Genomic DNA, 18,625 nt, shown 5'->3' with positions numbered 1-18,625 from the left:
TACAATTACATCATTTGCAAATAAAGACAGTTTTGTCTTCCTTTCTAATCTGTATGCCTTTTATTTATTTTTTCTTGCCTTATTGCACTGACTAGGACCAATGTTGAATAGAAGTGATAAAGGTGGACATCTTAGACTCATTTCTAATCTTAACAGGAGAGCATCCACTCTTCCACCATTAAGTGCGATGTTACCTCTAGGTTTTCCATAGATGCCCTTTATCAGGTTGAGCAAATTCCCTTGTATTCCTAGTTTGTCGAATGTCATTTACCAGGAATAAACACTGAATTTTGTGAAATGCTCTTTCTATTGAGATGATCACATGGTCCCACTTTGCATTCCTGTGACAAACTCCACTTGGTCATGATGTGTTGACCTTTCTTGGATTCAATTTTCTAAATGTTGGATTCAATTTTCTAAATGTTTGTTAAGAATTTTTGTGTCTATGTTTGTAAGAGATATTGACTTACAGTGTTCTTTTCTTATAATGTCTTTTTTTTTCTGATTTTGGTATCAGAGTAATGCTGGCCTCATAGAATGAGTTGGGAAGTGTTATCTCTTTTTCAGTTTTATGGAGGCTTTTGTATAGAATTGGTATTATTTCTTGCTTAAGTGTTTGTCAGAATTAACCAGTGAAACCATTAACCAGTGAGGTCTGGAGTTTTCTCTGTGGGAAGGTTTTAAATCATAAATTCAATTTCTTTAATAGATACAGGGCTAACAATGTTATCTGTTTTTTCTTGAGTGAGCTTTGGTAGTTTGTATCCTTCAAGAAACATGTTAATTTATTGGTAAAATATTAGTAATAATATTCCCTTATCATTTTAATGTCTGTAGGATTTGTAGTGATGCTTCCTTTTTCGTTCCTGATATTGGTAATGTGTGTCTTTTCTCTTTTTTTCCTGATCAGTATTTCTAGAGGTTTATAAATTTTGTTGATCTTCTCAAAGAACCAGCTTCAAGTTTCACTGATTTTTTTTTAAAAAATCATTTTCTATTTCTTAGATTTCTGCTGTTTATTATTTCCTGCCTCCTGCTTACTTTAGGTTTAATTAGCTCTCTCTCTTTTTTTTTTTTGCTAATTTCTTAAGCCGATGTATTTGACTTGAGACTTTCTTCCTTTATAATGTAGGCATTTAATGATATAAATGCTACTCTAATCACTACTTTAACTTCATCCTACAAATTTCAATATGTCATTAAAAAATTTTAAATTTAGTTCAAAATATTTTCTAATTTCCTTTGTGATTTCTTCTTTGACCTATGAGTCATTTAGAAGTGTTATTTAGCTTGAAGTTTTTTAGATATATCTCTGTTACTGATTTTTAATTTAATTCCATGATGATCCAAGAACATACTTTGAGTCATTTTAAATTTATTGCATGTGAAGGAAGGCCAGGGACCACAGGGGCCTGTTGGTGGAAGAAGTATGATCTTGATCAGAAGACACCAGAGGGTTTTAAGCAGACAGGGGGTTTGATTTGGATTGTGTTTGGTTGGTCTTGTGTGCCTCAGATGTGAGAGAGGGGAATTAGGATGCCTGGAATGGGAACCTGGGACTTGAGGTTTCCGAGTTGTCCAAGGACAGTGGAGAGTTTTCCAAAGAGTCTGGATCTCCAGGGAGGCATATAACTTTGGGACAGGGCTACAGATAAAAGGGCACAGGGTGTAGATGAGGGCAAGGAGTTGGAAGGAGCCCTGGACTGGGAGTCAGGCTGGGGTTCACTGTGTGACTCTGAGCATGTCACTCCATCTCTCTGGGCTTTAGTTTCTTCACCTCTAAATAGGTGGCCAGCCTCAATGATCCTATAGTTTCAACAGCTTGGGTTGCTGCTGGCACAGGGAGGGTCTTTGCATGAATTAGAAAAGAGTGACCCCTTGAGATAGACAAATAGCAAAAAGGTGCCCCTGTGGGGTAAAGGCTAAAACTGAGGCCCAAAATGTGCTTTTTGACACCTGGGGTAACCAGGAGTGTCTTGAGTGGCCTCTCCATTCTGCTCCTGTGAGCAAGGTCCCTTGGCCAAATGACATGTCTTATCCAGGGGACCAGGCACGGGTCCTATTATCCCTGAGAGGTGTGTCTAGTTTCCTGTGAAATCATTCAAACAAGCCCATCACATCCTTCGGAACCAGAGGGCACCCACCCACTGGATACTATAAAGCCTCCTCCGGAGCTCCAGGTGGCTCACTGTTCCTGAGCGCACCCCCACAGGACCCTAGCTGGTGTGCGGCCGTGGGTGCATGTGACTGATGATCTGTGGTCCATCTCAAGTGTCCTGTGTTCGGCCATCCCCATAACCACAGGGCAGGAAGCACTCCCTCGCCAACAGGGTCAATAGGAGGCCCTGAAAACGATCCCTTACTCAGAGTGAACGCAGCCCCTGTTAGGGCTAGGGGCTGGGCCAGTGTAGCCTGGGCTGGATTTCAGCCACCACATGCCTCCTTAGTGGGTGCCTTGGGACAGGATATGATCTGTACACACGTATCTGGCCGCTGTTAGCAGCTCTACTTGTTGGAGTCTGGTCTGTACTGAGATCCATCAGCCCTGTGGCCCACCCATTTTACAGATGAGGACCATGTAAGTGGTGGGGAGAGATTAGAACCCAGGTCTGTCTGGTCCCTGCCGGTGTCCTTATGACCCAATCTAGAAGCTGGGGAGAGGGGGTGAGAAACCTGCACAGCAGGTTCCGTGAAGTGGGGGAGTGACACGAGGGCAGCCTGCCTGGCGGGCTCCTCTGGGGCTGGGGCAGGTGGAGAGTCTGACTTGGGCATGGAGAGCAGCAGATGGCCACACTGCCCACTCAGCCACGGCTGCCTGGCCCCAGCCACACCCAACCCTCAAGGTTGCCCACGTGGCTTCCACCCTCTGGTTGGAGATGAGGCAATTCCTTCCATATGGATCTTCTGCCAAAGGGGCTCCACACAGGCAGAATTTCTAGAACCAGGAGCTTTCTGTGATGACCACCTCTTGCCGGTTGTCCTTGGCTGCTGCCGATCTCCTGGAACAGTCAACAGAAAGAGCAGTGACGTGCGGGAAATGGCCCACCTTTGGGGCGTGGAGGACAGACCTGGGAATTGAGTGTTATAGGGGTGCAAACCCTGAGATTAGGGTTTCATTGGCGACTGCATGCCCAAAGCATAGGCCATGGCCTGAGGCACAGTCAGCGCGCAGCAGAAAAGAACTAAGTGAAGGAGCAAATGAAACCCCAGCATCCCTGCTTCTCAGCTGGGCACCCTTAGGCAGGTTACTTAACCTCTCTGTGTCTCCACTGCCTGGGCAGTGAAGTTGCACATGACAGCATCTTGTCGGGTTATCACTTGGGTTAAGTAAGATGCTGTATTAAAACCACAAAGGCCCACTAAGCACCAGCTGCTCTTGTTACTGTTATCACGCCCGGGTCCTGGCTCAGCCCCAGGCTCCCGTAAGCACCCTCGGCCCCGACACCACAGCTACGCTGATGGAGTGTGCGCTGCGGCCTGGCACTGTCCTCGGGGCTTTTACTAATCACTCATTCAAATCCCCAAACAAAACTGAGCTACGTTGCTTTTTCTTTTTTTGATGCTCATTTTACAAATGAGGAAGCGGACACGTGAAGGTGACTCTGACTATAAAATAAAGGTGAGGAGTGTTCCCTCATTTCTCTTCTCTCCAAGAACACACGTGAGACTAGCGTGGTTTGTTCCTGGACGTCCGGGAGAACCCACGCATCGCCTGTGGGTCTGAGGCCTGGCCTTCTCTGCAGGAGTCAGTCTTGATAAGAGGTAAGTGACACGCGCGGGTAGGGTCCAGTTCCAGGCAGTCTGGCTGCAGAGCCGGCTCGTAGCCACAGTGTTTTCCTGCCCCAGGTACAGTCGCCTTCTACCTGTGGGACCTGGGAAAAGCCGCTTCATCTCTCTGAGGTTCTCTTAAGTGTAGCGAGCAACCACCTCTCCCTAGCAGGGTCGTTGTCAAGATTAAACAGTTTCAGAAGCACAAGCCTCACCCCCTTCTGTGCTGCTGCCCTGAATGTGGTGTCACTCAGCAAACTAGCTGCTAGTGTCATCCAGATGACAAGCCCAGCCCAGGTCCTGACCTCTCTACCCAGGTCGGCTCCCTGACCCGTGGGCTGCTATCTCTGCAGCCTCACCCAGCAAGGTCCTGGTGCGAGATGAAGCCCAGTCCCACTCCCAGGTGGCCAGGAGTCACTCACTGGTTCTCCAGGTCCTGGATGGTGTCAGGTAGTGGAAGTCCCCGCGTCTCCGGGAGGAAGGGCAGGACAAGGCTGGAGGCGACAAGGATGACACCACAGGAGACAGGGGGCAGCAGGGGCAGGGCCTGGCGGGTCATCATGATCAGGGGGCCCATCACAGCCCCCAGCCGACCTACTGACTGCAGGAAGCCATCTGCCATCACCCTGTGAGCAGAGGACGTGGCCCAAACCCTTGTCATAGCTGGCACTTTAGGGGGGGAGCTTTACCAAAGGGGGGCATTTGGCTGGGCCAGGAGATGCCAGGGGAGAAAAAACTGGGCTAAAGGAATTGCCCTCCTCAAGGTGTCCTCTAATGTCGCCTCCTCCATGGAGCCCACCTAGATTTTTCCATCCAGAGGGGGTCTCTGCTTCCTGGGAACCTCCAGTGTCCTTCCTGGGAACTCCAGGGCCCACTCCACTCTGGTCTTAAGTAATTTGGACGCTTGCCTCAGGGCTCCTGCTAGGCCACTGAGTTGTCAGATTGAGCTTTCTATATAATATCAACAAAATCAATAAATGCGCATCAAATAAATGAATGAAAGGATGGACAAGTGAGGAAGTGGGCGCCATGAGTGAGGGAAAGCACTGGGCTAGGAGTCGGGGGAACTGAGGTCCACTCTTGCCCGTCCATTCAGGAAGTCCTTTGATACTGAGTCCTTAAGCCTCAGTTTACCCAATTGCTCGATGTGGGGGTGGTCTCGCGTGAGACCACTGATTTTCCATCTGTGTCCCATGGAGCCCTTGGTTTCTGAAGAGGTGAGTCTGGGAGGGGCAGTGAGGGGCAAGTAGGGGTCCCTACTATACCAGGGCAGCTCTTGGTCTCCTTACCAGGGTTCCTAGGAGATTCTACCTGAACAGACGGCTCTGTGGCTCAGGGCGGTTCCCAATCACAGGCCTAGAGGCCCACTGGGGCCTCCTGTGCGGCTGCCTCCCAGTCAGGGCTCTCGGGAGAAGCTGCTCTGGGAGGCCAGGGCTGAGGATGGCCTCCAGGGGAAGGAAGCTGGGCCGTGTCCTCAGCTCCATGTTGGCAGCTGGGTGCCCTCTGCTGTGCACCCTTGGACCCTCCCAGGGTGTCCCTTTGTCGCCCACCCCCTGGTCTGGTGCAGCCTACCGTAGTGAGGTTGGGAAGACTTCAGACTTGTAGACGGAGAAGCAGGTCAAGCACACGCCAAAGCACCCCTTTCCCAGGACGGCGAAGGTGACGCGCAGGGCCCGCAGGTCTGGGCAGAGGAGAGGATGAGACCGGGTCTGCCCAAGAGGGTGCCCAGCCAGCCTGCAGCGGAGGTTGGCTGGGCACCCTCTTGGGCAGACCCTAACACAGGCTTCTCTGGGCTGAAAGCAGGTCCCGGCAAGGCCAGGTCGCCCAGGGGCAGGCAGGGATTCAGGGGAGGCTGACATCATGGCAGGTTGGGGGGTGGGGGTGCAAGGCAAGACCCCAGCCAGGTCTGGGATGGTGAGCACGGCTGGGCAACTGCTGGTAGCACCGGAGGCCTGCTTCCTACGGTGTGGCCGTGCGGGGGTCCCAGGCCTGCAGCAGCAGCCCCGGGGTGCCCAGGTACCCAGGATCCTTCTCACTGTCCCCCAGCCTACCTGTGGGGTCCCTGAGGTTCTCAAGGAACCACGGGTGAATAGCAGGATCCTTGCCAGGAAGCCGAGGCCCAGGGCACACTCCAGCATCCCTGCCCCTCCCCCAACCTCCCTCCTTGAGCAACAAAAGGGACCTGGAGAGGCTTTCCAGGGTGTTGCAGCCTCATTCAGAAACAAGAGGAAGACAGGCCCTCAAAAGCTCTGCACAGCTTTTGAGAGGAAAATGCCACACACATTTGGCTCTGTGCCTGCCCTGCCTGCCTTCCAGCAGCCCAAGGCCCGTCCCAGCTCCCCGGCCCATCTCCTGCTGCAGGCTCCAGCCTCCGGCCCTGAACTCTGGCCCGGGCCCTGGCTCTGGCTCTCGCCAGCTGAGTGATCTTGGGTTCGTGACTTCACCGCTCTGAACCTCAACTTCCTTAGGAAAATGGGCAGGGCCACTCGGGGATTGGGTTCCTGAGATGGTGCCGCAAAGGCTGTAAGGGTGATGGACCTGGGCAGAGCTGGGATGAGGGACCCACCAGCCTTGGGGCCGGGTCGGGAGTGGGTGGAGTGCGGTGTGGGGGGCAGGGAAGCAAGGACCCAGGTGGTCAGCGGCTCCGCTCTGCCCCTGCCCGGGCTCACCTCGTGGGACCAGCATGTTGGCCAGGATGGAGAGGCCACCTATGGTCTGGGAGCTGGCCAGGACCACGCGGCGGCCAAAGAACCTGAGCAAGCAGTTGTTGGTGGCCCGGCCCAGGAAGTCCACGGCTCCGAAGAGGACCTGGAGGAGGAAGATGTCACTCCCCAGGTTCTGCAGGTCCAAGACCAGTCCGTAGTAGGAGATCATGTGGGAGAAGCTGCAGGGCAAAGCCAGAGGTCGGGTCCCCGCCCTGCAGAGAGAGGCCCCCTGCACCAGCGCCTGACACCCGACTGGCCTGGGAGGGTGCAGCCCATCGTGAGCTTGTCACCATGAGAGCCCAAGAACCCTGTCAAATGCAGGACTTGTCTCTGCAGGGTCAGGCTGTCTGAGGAAAGGGTGGGGAGGGAGGTGGCCTTATCCACTCCAGGCTGGCCTGGGGGTAGGGGCCTCGTTGGGCTCCTGACCACAATCAGATGGGAAGCTTGACCGGCCCAGGTGGACGGGGACTCTGGGGTCACTCTGAGCTGCTCCCTCCTCTGGCTCCAGCATCCTCTGGCTGTTTCTGGAACCAGGACTTGGCTCCAGCTCTATTAACCAGAGAGGTCTCCACTCCTCTGGTAGCCCATTTCTGTCTTCAAAGATGGAATTCAGGAGAGATTGAAGTCTGTGGGGGAGGCGGGGCTGGGCCCACCTTCAGGATGGAAGTCTATTTGGGGGTGCCGCCCCTCAGCTGGGGAGAGCATCCATGACAGGTCTACACGGACAGAGGGACAGCTCAGAAGGGCCTCCCAGCTCCCAGCTCCCAGTTCCCAGCTCCCAGCTCCCTGCTCCCAGCTCCCTGCTCCCAGGGGTGGGCTGGAGCCTTGCTGTGAACATGTCCCAGGGCTTGTCCCCTGCCCACTCCTTCTCCTCCCCCAGTTGATCCCTGCTGGCTAACTAACCTCAGTCTGCTTGGGGTGGGGGGGGGAAGGGCCCCTGCCACGGGCTCTGAACATACAGGCGCTGAATTCCCCAGTTTGGAGATTGAATTTGGATCCACGATGTGAACTTACTCTTGGCCACTTTTCACATCTGTCCTGTTTCACCTGGACACTCACCCCAGCCCTCCCTGCTGTGTCACCTGAAGGCTGTGCCCACGGACTCCGCCGCCACAGCTGCAGGTACGGGTGCAATTCCGGCCGCTGTGGCAGCATTGCCTGAGTTTGTGAGGGTGACGCGGGGGCTCGCGCGCGCTGTGGCTGACACGAGGGTCTAGAGCCTCAGCCCAGAACCTCCCGCCTCCCTGTTAACAGCCAAAGACAGGAAAAGCAGGGAGAGCTGCTTTCCAGCCTGTGACTTGAATAAGGAAGGATGCAGAGGGGCCCCTGGGGGAGGCTGGGAGGCAGTTGAAAGAATGACCCTGGACTTCTGGCAGGGGGGCCGCTCCTAATTTGTCAGAAAGAAATTTAAACCAGAAAAAAGCAGTTGATCCATGCTCTGTTCTAAGATGCAGCAAGTGTTTGCCATTATAACCCATGTGTGGTTAAATATAGCGTAAAATAAACGTTTTCATCATCTTCAGTTTTATTTCAGGATAAGCCCCTCACTTTTCAATATGCTCCTAGAAGTCACTTTAACTGCATTGGTTTTTTCCTGTGTTTTTTTAAATCCTCACCTGAAGCTTTTTTTCCACTGCTTTTCAGAAAGAGTGGAAGGGGGAGAGAGAGAGAGACATAGATGTGAGAGAGACACCAACTGGTTCCTCCCACACGTGCCCTGACCAGAACCAGGCGGAGCCTGCAACCAAGTACATGCCCTTGGCTGGAATCAAACCCAGGACCCTTCAGTCCGAGGGCCAAACGGGCCGCTAACCACTGAGCCAAATGGGCCAAGGCCTCATTGGTTTTATTAAAGGGACTTTTCTTTTCTTCGTCTGGTCCCAGGTGCCCTTGGGCACCGAGACAGGGCCTCCTGGGGTGGGGAGAGGATTCCATGCTCCATGTAGGGCCTGCAAGGTGACGTCTGAGAGAGGAGATAGCTCAGTCTCGGTTCAAATGCCTGATGTCATCTTGGGCAGTTACTTGCCTCTCTGGACCCCACTGTCCCCATCGGTAAGTGGGGGTGTGAATGAACTGGTCTCACAGGGTTGCTCAGAGGGGTCAGTAGGTGGCCCCAGGCACGCAGCCCTCTAGGAGTGAGCTGTTGGGATGACAGTGCTGACAAGCAGGGGTCCATTCCAGCCACCACTGGGCCTGGGCCCTCCCTCTGCCCTGCGCTCTCGGCCTGGCCCTGGCCGCCCGTCCAGCTGACCTCCTGCGGAGCCGGCCTCCAGACCACAGCTACACGCTGCTCTCTCCTGCCCGCCAGGACCGCTACCTCCTGCGGAGCTGCCCCTCCCAGCCAGAAAGCACCCCAAGCGGCGGGCGGGCGGGTGCGCTCTCTGTGGCTCTGTCCCGGAGGGGGGAGGGGGCGTACTTCACCACCATCAGGCAGCAGCTTCTCCGGCGGAGCGTGGGCACCTGGAACAGGGCCAGCAGTGACCTGCGCGCCTCCGCAGAGGCCGCCTCCTCCTCCACGCTGGACATCAGTGCCTCCGGGAGAGCAGAGCATAGTGAGTTCAGGGCAGCGGCCTTGCCCCAGCCCGAGCCCGGGAACCGTGTCCGGAGTGATGGGGAGCCTGGCCTTGACGACCAGAAATGAGAGCCCGAGGGGAGCGGGCGGGATGGGGACAGAAAGGGCTTTCTCTGCCTCTTGGCTGAGCTTCTTCTGCAGACGTGGCCCCCCTACCCGAGAGCCGTGTGTCCCAGCTCTGCCCTCTGGGCTGGGGCTACAGGATGCTCTTGGCAGCTACTACACAAAGCCTCACCAGCCCTCAGTCATCAGGGCTGGCATCAGGGCATGCCCGCTCCAGCCACACTGGCTCCTCACTGTGCCCCAAGTGCCTGTCTAGTCTCTTCCTGCACCTCTGGGCCCTGCCTGCCCTGTACTCAGTTCAGTCCAGGTCAGCTCTAGCTTGCCTCCTCCTGGAAGCCTTCCCTGATTTTCCCACCGCAGGACACTTTGCCTCCTCTAATGTCTGGCCGCATATCTCCCACACCTACTTCCTTGAAATGGCTACTTTCAAATAGCAACATCCTGTTTCCCAAATACACCGAGAAGCCCCATGGGGTGAGTGCAATATATGTGTATTAACACGGTAAATAATAAGGCGGTGATGTGAGCATGTTGTTGGCGACGGTTGCACTGTTACTGGTGGTGGTGATGGTGATAGTAAGGTAATGATGGTGGTGAAGGCGATGGTGATCGTAGTGGCGATGGTGTTGGTGGTGTTTTGTAGAGATGCTCGTGCGGATGTTAGTAATGATACTGGTGCTGCTAGTGGTGATGAAGGTGAAGTCCATAGCCGTGGCTACTGGTAGAGGAGACGATGGGGATGGAGAAGGGGATGGTGGGAGTGCGGATAGTTGCAGTGCTGTTGATGATGCTGTTGATATTCGTGGTGTTGTTATTATTGTTGGCAGTGATTGATGGTGGTTGTGTTTGTGGATGACGGTGGTGGTGATGGTGGGTGTAGTGGAGGTGGTAGCGGTGGTGATGATGGAGGTAACAATGGCGGCGATGGGGATGGGGATGATGGTGGCAGTGGTGGTGGTGGTGATGGTGATGATGATGGTGGTGATGACGGTGATGATGGTGATGGTGGTGATGGTGGTGATGGTGATGGTGGTGATGGTGGTGATGGTGGTGATGATGGTGATGATGGTGGTGATGGTGGTGATGGTGATGATGGTGGTGGTGGTGGTGATGGTGATGATGGTGATGATGGTGATGATGGTGGTGATGGTGGTGATGGTGATGATGGTGGTGATGGTGGTGATGATGGTGATGTGGTAATGGTGGTGATGGTGATGGTGGTGATGATGGTGATAATGGTGGTGATGGTGATGATGGTGATGATGGTGATGATGGTGATGATGGTGATGATGGTGATGGTGATGGTGGTGATGATGGTGATGATGGTGGTGATGGTGGTGGTGATGGTGATGGTGGTGGTGATGGTGGTGGTGATGGTGGTGATGATGGTGGTGATGGTGGTGATGATGGTGATGTGGTGATGGTGGTGATGATGATGGTGGTGATGATGGTGATGGTGGTGATGGTGGTGATGGTGGTGATGGTGGTGGCAATAGTAGTGGTGGTAGACTGGGCAGTGGTGAAGTTGGTGATAATACATCGGTGGGTGTCCTTTCCCAGACATGTCCCACACTCTGGGTCACAAACAGCAGCATCTCACCTCCATGGTCAGTGTCTTTTTGGCCTCCCTGTGGCCGTTTATCCTGGCCACCTTTCTGAGTTCCTGAAGTGCTTGGTCTGCTTTGCCGGTAATAATTAGCCATCGTGCAGATTCTGGCAGCCACCTGTTAAAGAAGCAGGTACTTGGCTGGGTCTTTGCTTTCTTCATGCCTGCTGGGCACTCCCCCCAGGTCCAGTGGGCAGCAGACCCTCCTACTACCATGGGAATGAGCAGAAGGCAGCCACATCGCCCTCTGCACTGCTAATGCCAGGCTGGGAGACACGTCCCTGATGGTTTCAGATGAGTCCCAATGCCAGACCACCTCTTTCCCCCAGGGCACCCCATCTGGCTTCCTGGCTGCCAGGATCCTGCCCATCTGAGCACTGCAAATAGCCAGCACACAGGCTGCCTGGGCATGGGGTGATTCTGGGGCCATTTCTTTTTTTTCCCTGGGGTTATTTCTATGGCAGAAAGCTTACATCATGCTGAATTTCTTTTTTTAATCCCCACCTGAGGATTTTTTTTTTCCATTGCTTTTCAGAGAGAGCAGAAGGGAGAGAGAGAAACATCCATGTGAGGGAGACACTGATTGGTTGCCTCCTGCACACGCCCCGACCAGGGCCAGGGATTGAGCCTGTAACCAAGGTACATGGAATCAAACCCAGTACCCTTCAGTCCTCGGGCTGACTCTCTAACCACTGAGCCAAACCAGCCAGGGCACATCATGCTGAATTTAAAAAACAAAATAAGCTTGGCCGGGCGTGTCTCAGTGGTTGAGCGTCGACCTAGGATCCAGGCGATCGGGGTTCGATTCCCAGTCAGGGCACATGCCCGGGTTGCGGGCTCGATCAATGACTCTCTCATCATTGATGTTTCTCTCTCTCTCTCTCCCTCTCCTTTCCTCTCTCTGAAATCAATAAAGATATATTTTAAATAATAATAATAATAAATAAAAAACAAAATAAAACCCACACATTTAAAACAGCCCCAGCCAGAAAAGAATGGTTTTATAAATGAGTCTGCTTCTTCCCAGCCTCAGAGCAGGTGGGCAGGGAGAAGGGTCTCCCTGGTGAAAGGGACAATTTTCCCAGCCAACAGTACTTCAGCCTTGTTGGCAGAGGAGCTAAGAAAAACTTCCAGAGTGACAGTGGTTAAAAGAGTCAGCCTGCCTGGGTTCAAATCCTGCCTCTGGCACTCACCAGCTGTGTGGCCTTGGGCAAGTCACTGAACCTCTCTGGGGCCTCAGTGTCCCTCATCTGAAAACGCTGGTAATAACATCATCTTCCTCATTAGAAGTGTTAGTACACATCTGGTGCTATCACCAGCAGCCAGGACGCGTCCATCAGCGTGACCAGGGTGGCCTGCCTAATTAGTGTAATTAGGGGCTCTCTCCCTTCTTGCTATAGATCCTGTCTATACAACAAAACTCCATATGGTCAGTGGCTTTATTTGCTCATGTGTCCCCAGTGCCTAAAACCATGTCTGGCATGGGCAGGAGTGCAGTAAATATTTGAGAAGAGATAAATGAGCCCTTAGGACTCTCTACACCCCAGAATAGACTCACCTGGGCCCAGGTGAGCTCCACACTGACTCATGGGCACAAGAGAACTTGTAGGTACCTGAATTTGTGTTTGACCCCTGGCATCTCTTCCTCCCCACCCCGGAAGGTATTTGCAGACCCCAGGGATTTTTGTTGCACCAAAATAATGATGATGATGATATATTTCCATACCTGATGCCAGTCCTCACTGACATGGATGCCCACAGGCTCCGCAAGTGATATGCGAGTGAGGCTGGGTGGGTAGGGGCTGGTGCCAATGTGAGGGAGGCCAGTGGGCTGGATGGGACCCTCAGACCTCTGGCCAAAATGCCCACCCTGGAACTCTGAATGCCCAGACTGTCTCTCACAGCAAGGGTTCTGTACACATCGATCCTTTCCATGACCCTCAGCATTTTGGAACCTGTGGCCAGCCAGAGTGCTGGGGTTGAGGAGCACCCTCCCACCCTGGGTCCCCCTCCTGCTCAGCGATGCCCTCCCCAAGGGAAAAGGCCCTGCATTGTACCTACCAGGATATCAGGAAGATGGCAAAGAAGGGCGTTGACACTGCCAGATGGAGGGTGCGCCAGTCCCGCAGGGCGAAGGCCAGACCCCCCAGGAGCATCTGGCCTGTGCAGTAGGCACAGCCCAGGATCGTCATGGTGACAGCCCGCCTGCGGGTCGTGGTCCACTCCACCACTGAAAGGCGATGCGAACGCATGCAGGTGAGAGCCACGCGTGGTGGCCTTGAGTCCCATCTTCCCCACCGCCCCATGGCAGCAAGTGGGCCGAGCCAGTGACTCACTGAGCGCCGTTGAGGTCAGGATGATGCCGGCCAATCCAAAAGCTCAAACAAAACGGAGGACGCAATAGACGAGGAAATTGGGGGCAAAGATGGCACCGGTGTTGGCCACGGCCACCTGCAGGCAGCACCAGCTCAGCATCGGCTTCCTCCCAAACCTGTTTGGGGAGCAAGCACAGCGCAGCCGAGAGGGGCCTTAGGGACCGGATAGAGGAGTAAAGCCGGGGCCTGCTGGGGCCTGCACTGTGCCCGCGGCAGCGCCCGCAGCTCCTCCCCAGAGCCAGGGGCACGTGCAGAGCACGTTTGTCATAAAAACCGCAGCCGCTTGCTCTCAGCGGACAGCACAGCCTCACGGTCAGGGGCGGACCTTGGGGCCTGGCCGGGCAGCTCAGCTGGTTGGAGCATCATCCCGATACGCCAAGGTTGCAGGTTCGATGGCAGGTCAGGGCACATGCAAGAATCAACCAGTGATGCATAAATAAGTGGAGCAACAAATCGATGTTTCTCTCTCTCTCTTCTCTCTTCTCTCTCTCTAAAATCAATTTTTTAAAAAAAGGAAATGTGAAAATTATTTTAAAAAAGAAAAAGAAGAATGGACTTGGGCCGCAGACGCCTGGGTTTGAGTCCCTCTCGGCCCCTCCTGGGTGACCTTGAACACATGACTCAGTGTCTCTGGGCCGCAGTTCCCCACGTGTAAAATGCTTATATTCCCCATGACATGCTTTGTAGGGCTGTTGTGAAAATCAAGACGCTGAGCGAGGGGACAGTGTAGCCGGGAAGCTGAGCACGCGTGGCCCTGGACAAGCCAGCCAGCCAGCTCCCCACCTGTCTGCATGGCTGGAGGCTGGGGCCTGGGAGGCCTGAGCGAGGGGACAGGTGCAGGAGGAGGGGGTGGGCTGCGGTGTTTGTGAATGTGGGAGTGAGGGAAGGAGAACAGGGCTGGCTCCTAGGGTTCTTGGGTATGCCATGGGGCGGAGGCTGTTTTCTAGGATGGAGCCTGGTGGGAGGGGCTGGACTGGGGCAAAAAGAGGGGCCTTTTTCTCCCCAGGAGACTGTTAGCTCCCTGAGGGCAGGGGCTCTGCAGTATCTCGCACGCAGTAGGTGCTCAATAAAGGTTGATGCAATAGCTGAAGGATGGAGAGCAACTGTTCAGGGAGCTTTCTCACCTTGCAGGGTTTTGAACATTGCTGCCCCCTGGTAACCTGGGACCCATAGCCAGACCCTGGACCAAGGGAGCCCCCTCTCTTAGAACACATGGACGCTCACGTGACATTTCTGTACCTCTGCCCCCCACCCCCCACGCTCATTCTGCCCTGAAGGAGCCAGGTGGGAGGGAGGAGCACTCACCAGCAGGAGAGGAGGCCCCAGGCCAAGGACCCCAGCAGGTTCCCTGCCATGAAGACAGCCTGGCCCAAAGGCTTCAGGCCCTGCTTGTCGCACACCAGGCCCCACTGGAAGAGAAGGCAGTGCGAGCCCAGCTCAGGGGACGTGGTCTCAGGAGACAGAGCGGCAGAGGGAGGCCCAGGTCAGGAGTTCCCAGCCGGGAGCACCCACTCAGCCTGGGTCCTACGGGTTCAGGTACCCACGTTGGGACCCCAGGTCCCTGGGGCCAGCGGACAGGTGGAAGGGGTGTGCTGGCCGTCGGCCTCCACTCTCTGCTCACAGCCAACTGCATGCCACAGCTGTGGCAGGGCCTTGTGGCTGACAGTGTGGCGGCCACTCCGAGGGGACGAGGGGATGGGGAGGCAGTGGTGGGAGGGGCTAAACTGTAGGCTCCAGCTCTAACTGTTGCTGCTGCTGGTGAGCCCCTCACCTTCCTGTGACTGACTCTTTCCCTTGTGTCCAGGCCTCACCTCCAATGTACCCTCTTCGGAGAGCCTTCCCCGCGGCCTGTCCCTCCCCCATGCGCAGGACCTGCTTTTCTTCTTTGTGCTCACGTAGGACGCTGGAGGCAGGAAGGAGAGTGACAGAAACCCGGGTTCTGGCCCCCAACCGCCTAGACTGAATTGGGTCCCAGTGCGCTTTAGCTGTGTGTCCTGGGACAAGCTGCTGAGCCTCTCTGTGCTTCTGTTTTGTCCTTTATTAAATGGGGACAATACTAAGACCCGCCCCATGAGATCACAGCGAGACTGTGACTGCAGGGAAAGTGTTTGGAACAGTGCCTTCCTCTCAGAGGGCAAAAGGCGAAGGTTCACTACGCTGTTATTACTCCTTTAAACATTGTCTGATTCGGAATCCCTGGCAGAATGTGAGACCCGGGAAGGCTCCCTGTTCATCTTGGAACCCTAGCCGCACATTGGAACCTGGGCCATCATGAGCAGTCAGCGACACAAGCTGAGGGAGTAGCACATAATTTCACTGTGGTGATGGAGGTGATATGACACCACCCCACCCCCGCCGCTGGAAGGCGGGAAAGAAGAAAGCAAAGGGGTGGGGGTGGGGGGCCCTTACCTCTGCCACGATGGTGGAGGCGAAGGCACTGCGGTCATACACCCAGCCATCCACACACAGCTCCGTGGCAGCCTCACTCCAGTTGGTGGCCGTGGCGTTGGGCTCCAGGAGATGCCACTGTGGTTGGCGGAAGCGGCGACACTGATGGGGCTTATGGTTGGGGCCCAGTGGGATGGAGATGACCATGAGGGCCTTGGGTGTGAGGTTTAAGGGGGCCATTAAAGAGCCATTGTCCAGCATGTGGGCCCAGCAGCGGTGGCCCGGGGTGGCAGCTGAGAAGTTGTCCAGCAGTATTTGGGGGGGTAAGAAGACAGAGGCGAGGAGGAGAGTGAGCACCTGCAGGGTCTGGAAGAGGCCCACGCCCCCAGCTCGCTCCAGGAGTTCCGTGAATGCCATGGCCAGAGCTTCAGGCACCCACAGCAGGTCTGGGCAGGGGGGATTCTTCTGCCCTCGAGCACGGCCCAGTGGGCTTGGGCGCCTGTCCAGCAACCAGTCAAGTCAGTCCTGGGATGGCCCCGATGCTTCAAAGAGGCCCCTCCTTACCCTGTTTCCAGGAGTGGCTGCATGGATGCCCCACCGCTCTGGAGAGGGGACATTGGGGGACAAAGCTCACTGCATCCAGGCTGCCCGTGGTGTCCGAAGCACTTTGGCTCTCCAACACTGAGTGAAAGGTCAAGTAGATTTTTAAAAAATAATAAGATGCGATGTTACTGAGTTACAGCAGTGGAGGAAACATGAACTGGGCTGCTGCCTCGGTTAAAGTTTAATCTCCACGTGAGCTCCTGGGTGAGAAAGGCAGGTTCCGCTGGGGAACATCCTCAGCAGCTCCCCGCTGGGTGGCTCAGCTATTCCTAAATCTCAAACTTTCAGAACCCTCCACATGTGGCTCTTTAAATCAGGCAACTGTTGGCCTAACCTTCCCCCATGCTGGGCAATTTCAGTCCGTCTTGCTAAAGCGCAGAGGTAGGGATGAGCAGGGCCCTCCTAGCTGGGCTTTGAGGCGGCAGGGATGGGAATGGGGGTGCCTGCGAGCTGGAGGGGGACCCAGGCCTGTGCACAATCTCTCCTTACCTGGCACCTCCTGCCAGGCAGCACTGGGAGACCAGCTCGCAGACTGAACTATTTTGGGAAGCTTCTATTTTGAGGTTCCAGGTTGCTTTAATTAGATTGTAAGCTCCCCCAGGGTGGAAACCATGGCTACAATTTCCTGGCGTCCCTTAGAAGCCCCTCTGTGGGCCCTGGAGCTGGGCAGGGAGCAGATTGGGGGAATGAATAAAGCCACGCCTCCTTGACCCCCTGTCTCAGGCCAACCTATTTGGTGTGCGGAGGGGGGAAGCCAGCCTCCTCACCTGGGCTGCTGTGCGCTCTGCTCTGTGCTGACCACACTATCCACACCTCTCATTCACTCCTCATTGCATCCCAGGAGAAAGGTGGTGCTGATTCCCCCAGACAAGGAAACGGGCTCAGAGAGGGCCCACAGCTGGCCCAAGGTCACACAGTGGAGTCACGATTCAAACCAGATTCTAAAGTGTGAGCTCTCTCCAATGCCCCTGGCTGGCTGCTGCGTGGTCTCTAGCCTGTCATGGGCCAAACCTCAGCGTAAGGCGGGAAGTCAGGATCTGGGTCAGAGTGAGGACCAGCCCAGGAGCTGAAGTCGCCTTCCAAGATGTGAGAGGGAATGGGCTGAGTCAGTTCTGGAGAGCAGTCTGAGTGCTGGGTGGGTGGGTGACCCTGAGCTTCCCAGAACCTCTCCAAAGGATTCGGGGAACTTGGCCAAGATGCCATCCAGCCAGGAAGCCACGGAGTAGGGTTCCGGGCCTGGATGTCAAAGCCTGGGCTGCTTCCTTGCTCTGCCTCTCTGGGCAGGAACTCATTATGCATTTTAAAATAGCAAATAGAGAGAGAACCAACTTACACTAACACACAAGAGGCCAATTGGGCGTAGCCCCAATTTGGAGCAGCCGGAAGGCTCAACTCTACATGGAAAAAACTGTATTTTGTGCCTGTGTGCAAACACCATCCTCACAAGGGGGGCCTGGACCCAGACCATTGCCTTGAACACTGTTTTCCCCTCGCTGGCCCCTGGTTTCTGGCCTGCGAAAGGAGGCGTTGCTGTGTTGGTGTTTCAAACCTGCGTCTGGATCAGAAACCACAGGAGTACGGGCTGAAATGCAGTTTCCTTGGGCCCAGGAATATGCACTTTACCATAAGCCCCCAGGGCTTTCTGCTGCATTGGGACTCAGCCTCACTTGCAGAATCGCTGGGCTAGAGGAGGCTGCGAAATCCAAGGTGTCTGAGAGAATTCTTTTCTCTTTCTCCTTCCATATGCTTTAAAAATGTTTTCTTTTTTCCCTGCCCTTTGCCTGTCGTGGACGCCCCTAGGCTTTGCTTACTGCAGAAGGTCAAACCTCCCGGATTTGACAGAAGGCTCCCGGAATTTCCAACTGACTCTCTGCTTCCAGGCCAAGGAATTTTTAATTTGTATTTTGTGGTTTCCTGGAGCTGCTGGAAGGGAGGGCTTCATACGGCGGCTCCGCCACCTGGTGGTCACACCCGGGACTGCAGCATTTCCGGCGTCGCCCCTCCTCGCTCCGGTGCCCCCCCCCCAAGGGTTCCCAGGCCCGCGCCGAGAGAGGAGGCACCGGGGAGGCCGGCGGGCAGCCTCAGGTGTCTCATTAAATTAATTGGTGTAAATTTGAACCCGTGGTTCTCACTGAACCGGAATTGCCACTGGGGTTGATTTTCCTAGCCAAGGGCTCCTTCAATTAAAGCCAAGGCCCAGCTCAGCTGCCAGGTGACCTTAGGCAGCTCACCTCCCTTCCCTGGCTCCAAGCTCCTGGGCTCGGGTGGAGGCCTTCCTCTTGCTGCAGTAAGACTCAACCAGATGCTGAATGGGCCTGACAGTGACTGTTAGCCATCGCCACCATCAGCACCGTCACCGTCATCACCGCCATCACACCCAACCCTTTATCCTCTGTTTCTTTTCCAGTTGAAATCAAAGCATTTCCAACTCAGCTGGGCTCAGCTGGGCTCAGCGGGTTTGGCCCCTGCCCGCTCTCCTGGAAGAGCCTGGGCTCACAGACCAGGGCAGGGACGGGACTGTGCAGGGTCTTGAGTCCTGACTCTC

At 54.9% G+C, this 18,625-nt stretch overlaps 1 protein-coding gene across 1 annotated transcript; it reads right to left on the bottom strand.

Annotated features, from left to right (window-relative positions):
• Positions 1–2,935: 2,935 nt before the first annotated feature.
• Positions 2,936–15,894, bottom strand: SLC22A11 (solute carrier family 22 member 11). The gene is given in 10 exon segments (XM_016220235.2): positions 2,936–2,999; positions 4,191–4,394; positions 5,341–5,449; positions 6,438–6,652; positions 8,890–9,005; positions 10,709–10,832; positions 12,776–12,944; positions 13,051–13,205; positions 14,395–14,498; positions 15,499–15,894. Coding segments are annotated over 10 exon segments (1,656 nt in total).
• Positions 15,895–18,625: the final 2,731 nt, after the last annotated feature.

Source organism: Miniopterus natalensis, chromosome 11 (assembly GCF_054644295.1).
Source record: "Miniopterus natalensis isolate mMinNat1 chromosome 11, mMinNat1.hap1, whole genome shotgun sequence".
NCBI lineage: Eukaryota > Metazoa > Chordata > Mammalia > Chiroptera > Miniopteridae > Miniopterus > Miniopterus natalensis.
The sequence above is the reverse complement of the archived record's forward strand: the minus strand, read 5'-3'. Positions and strand labels throughout refer to the sequence as shown.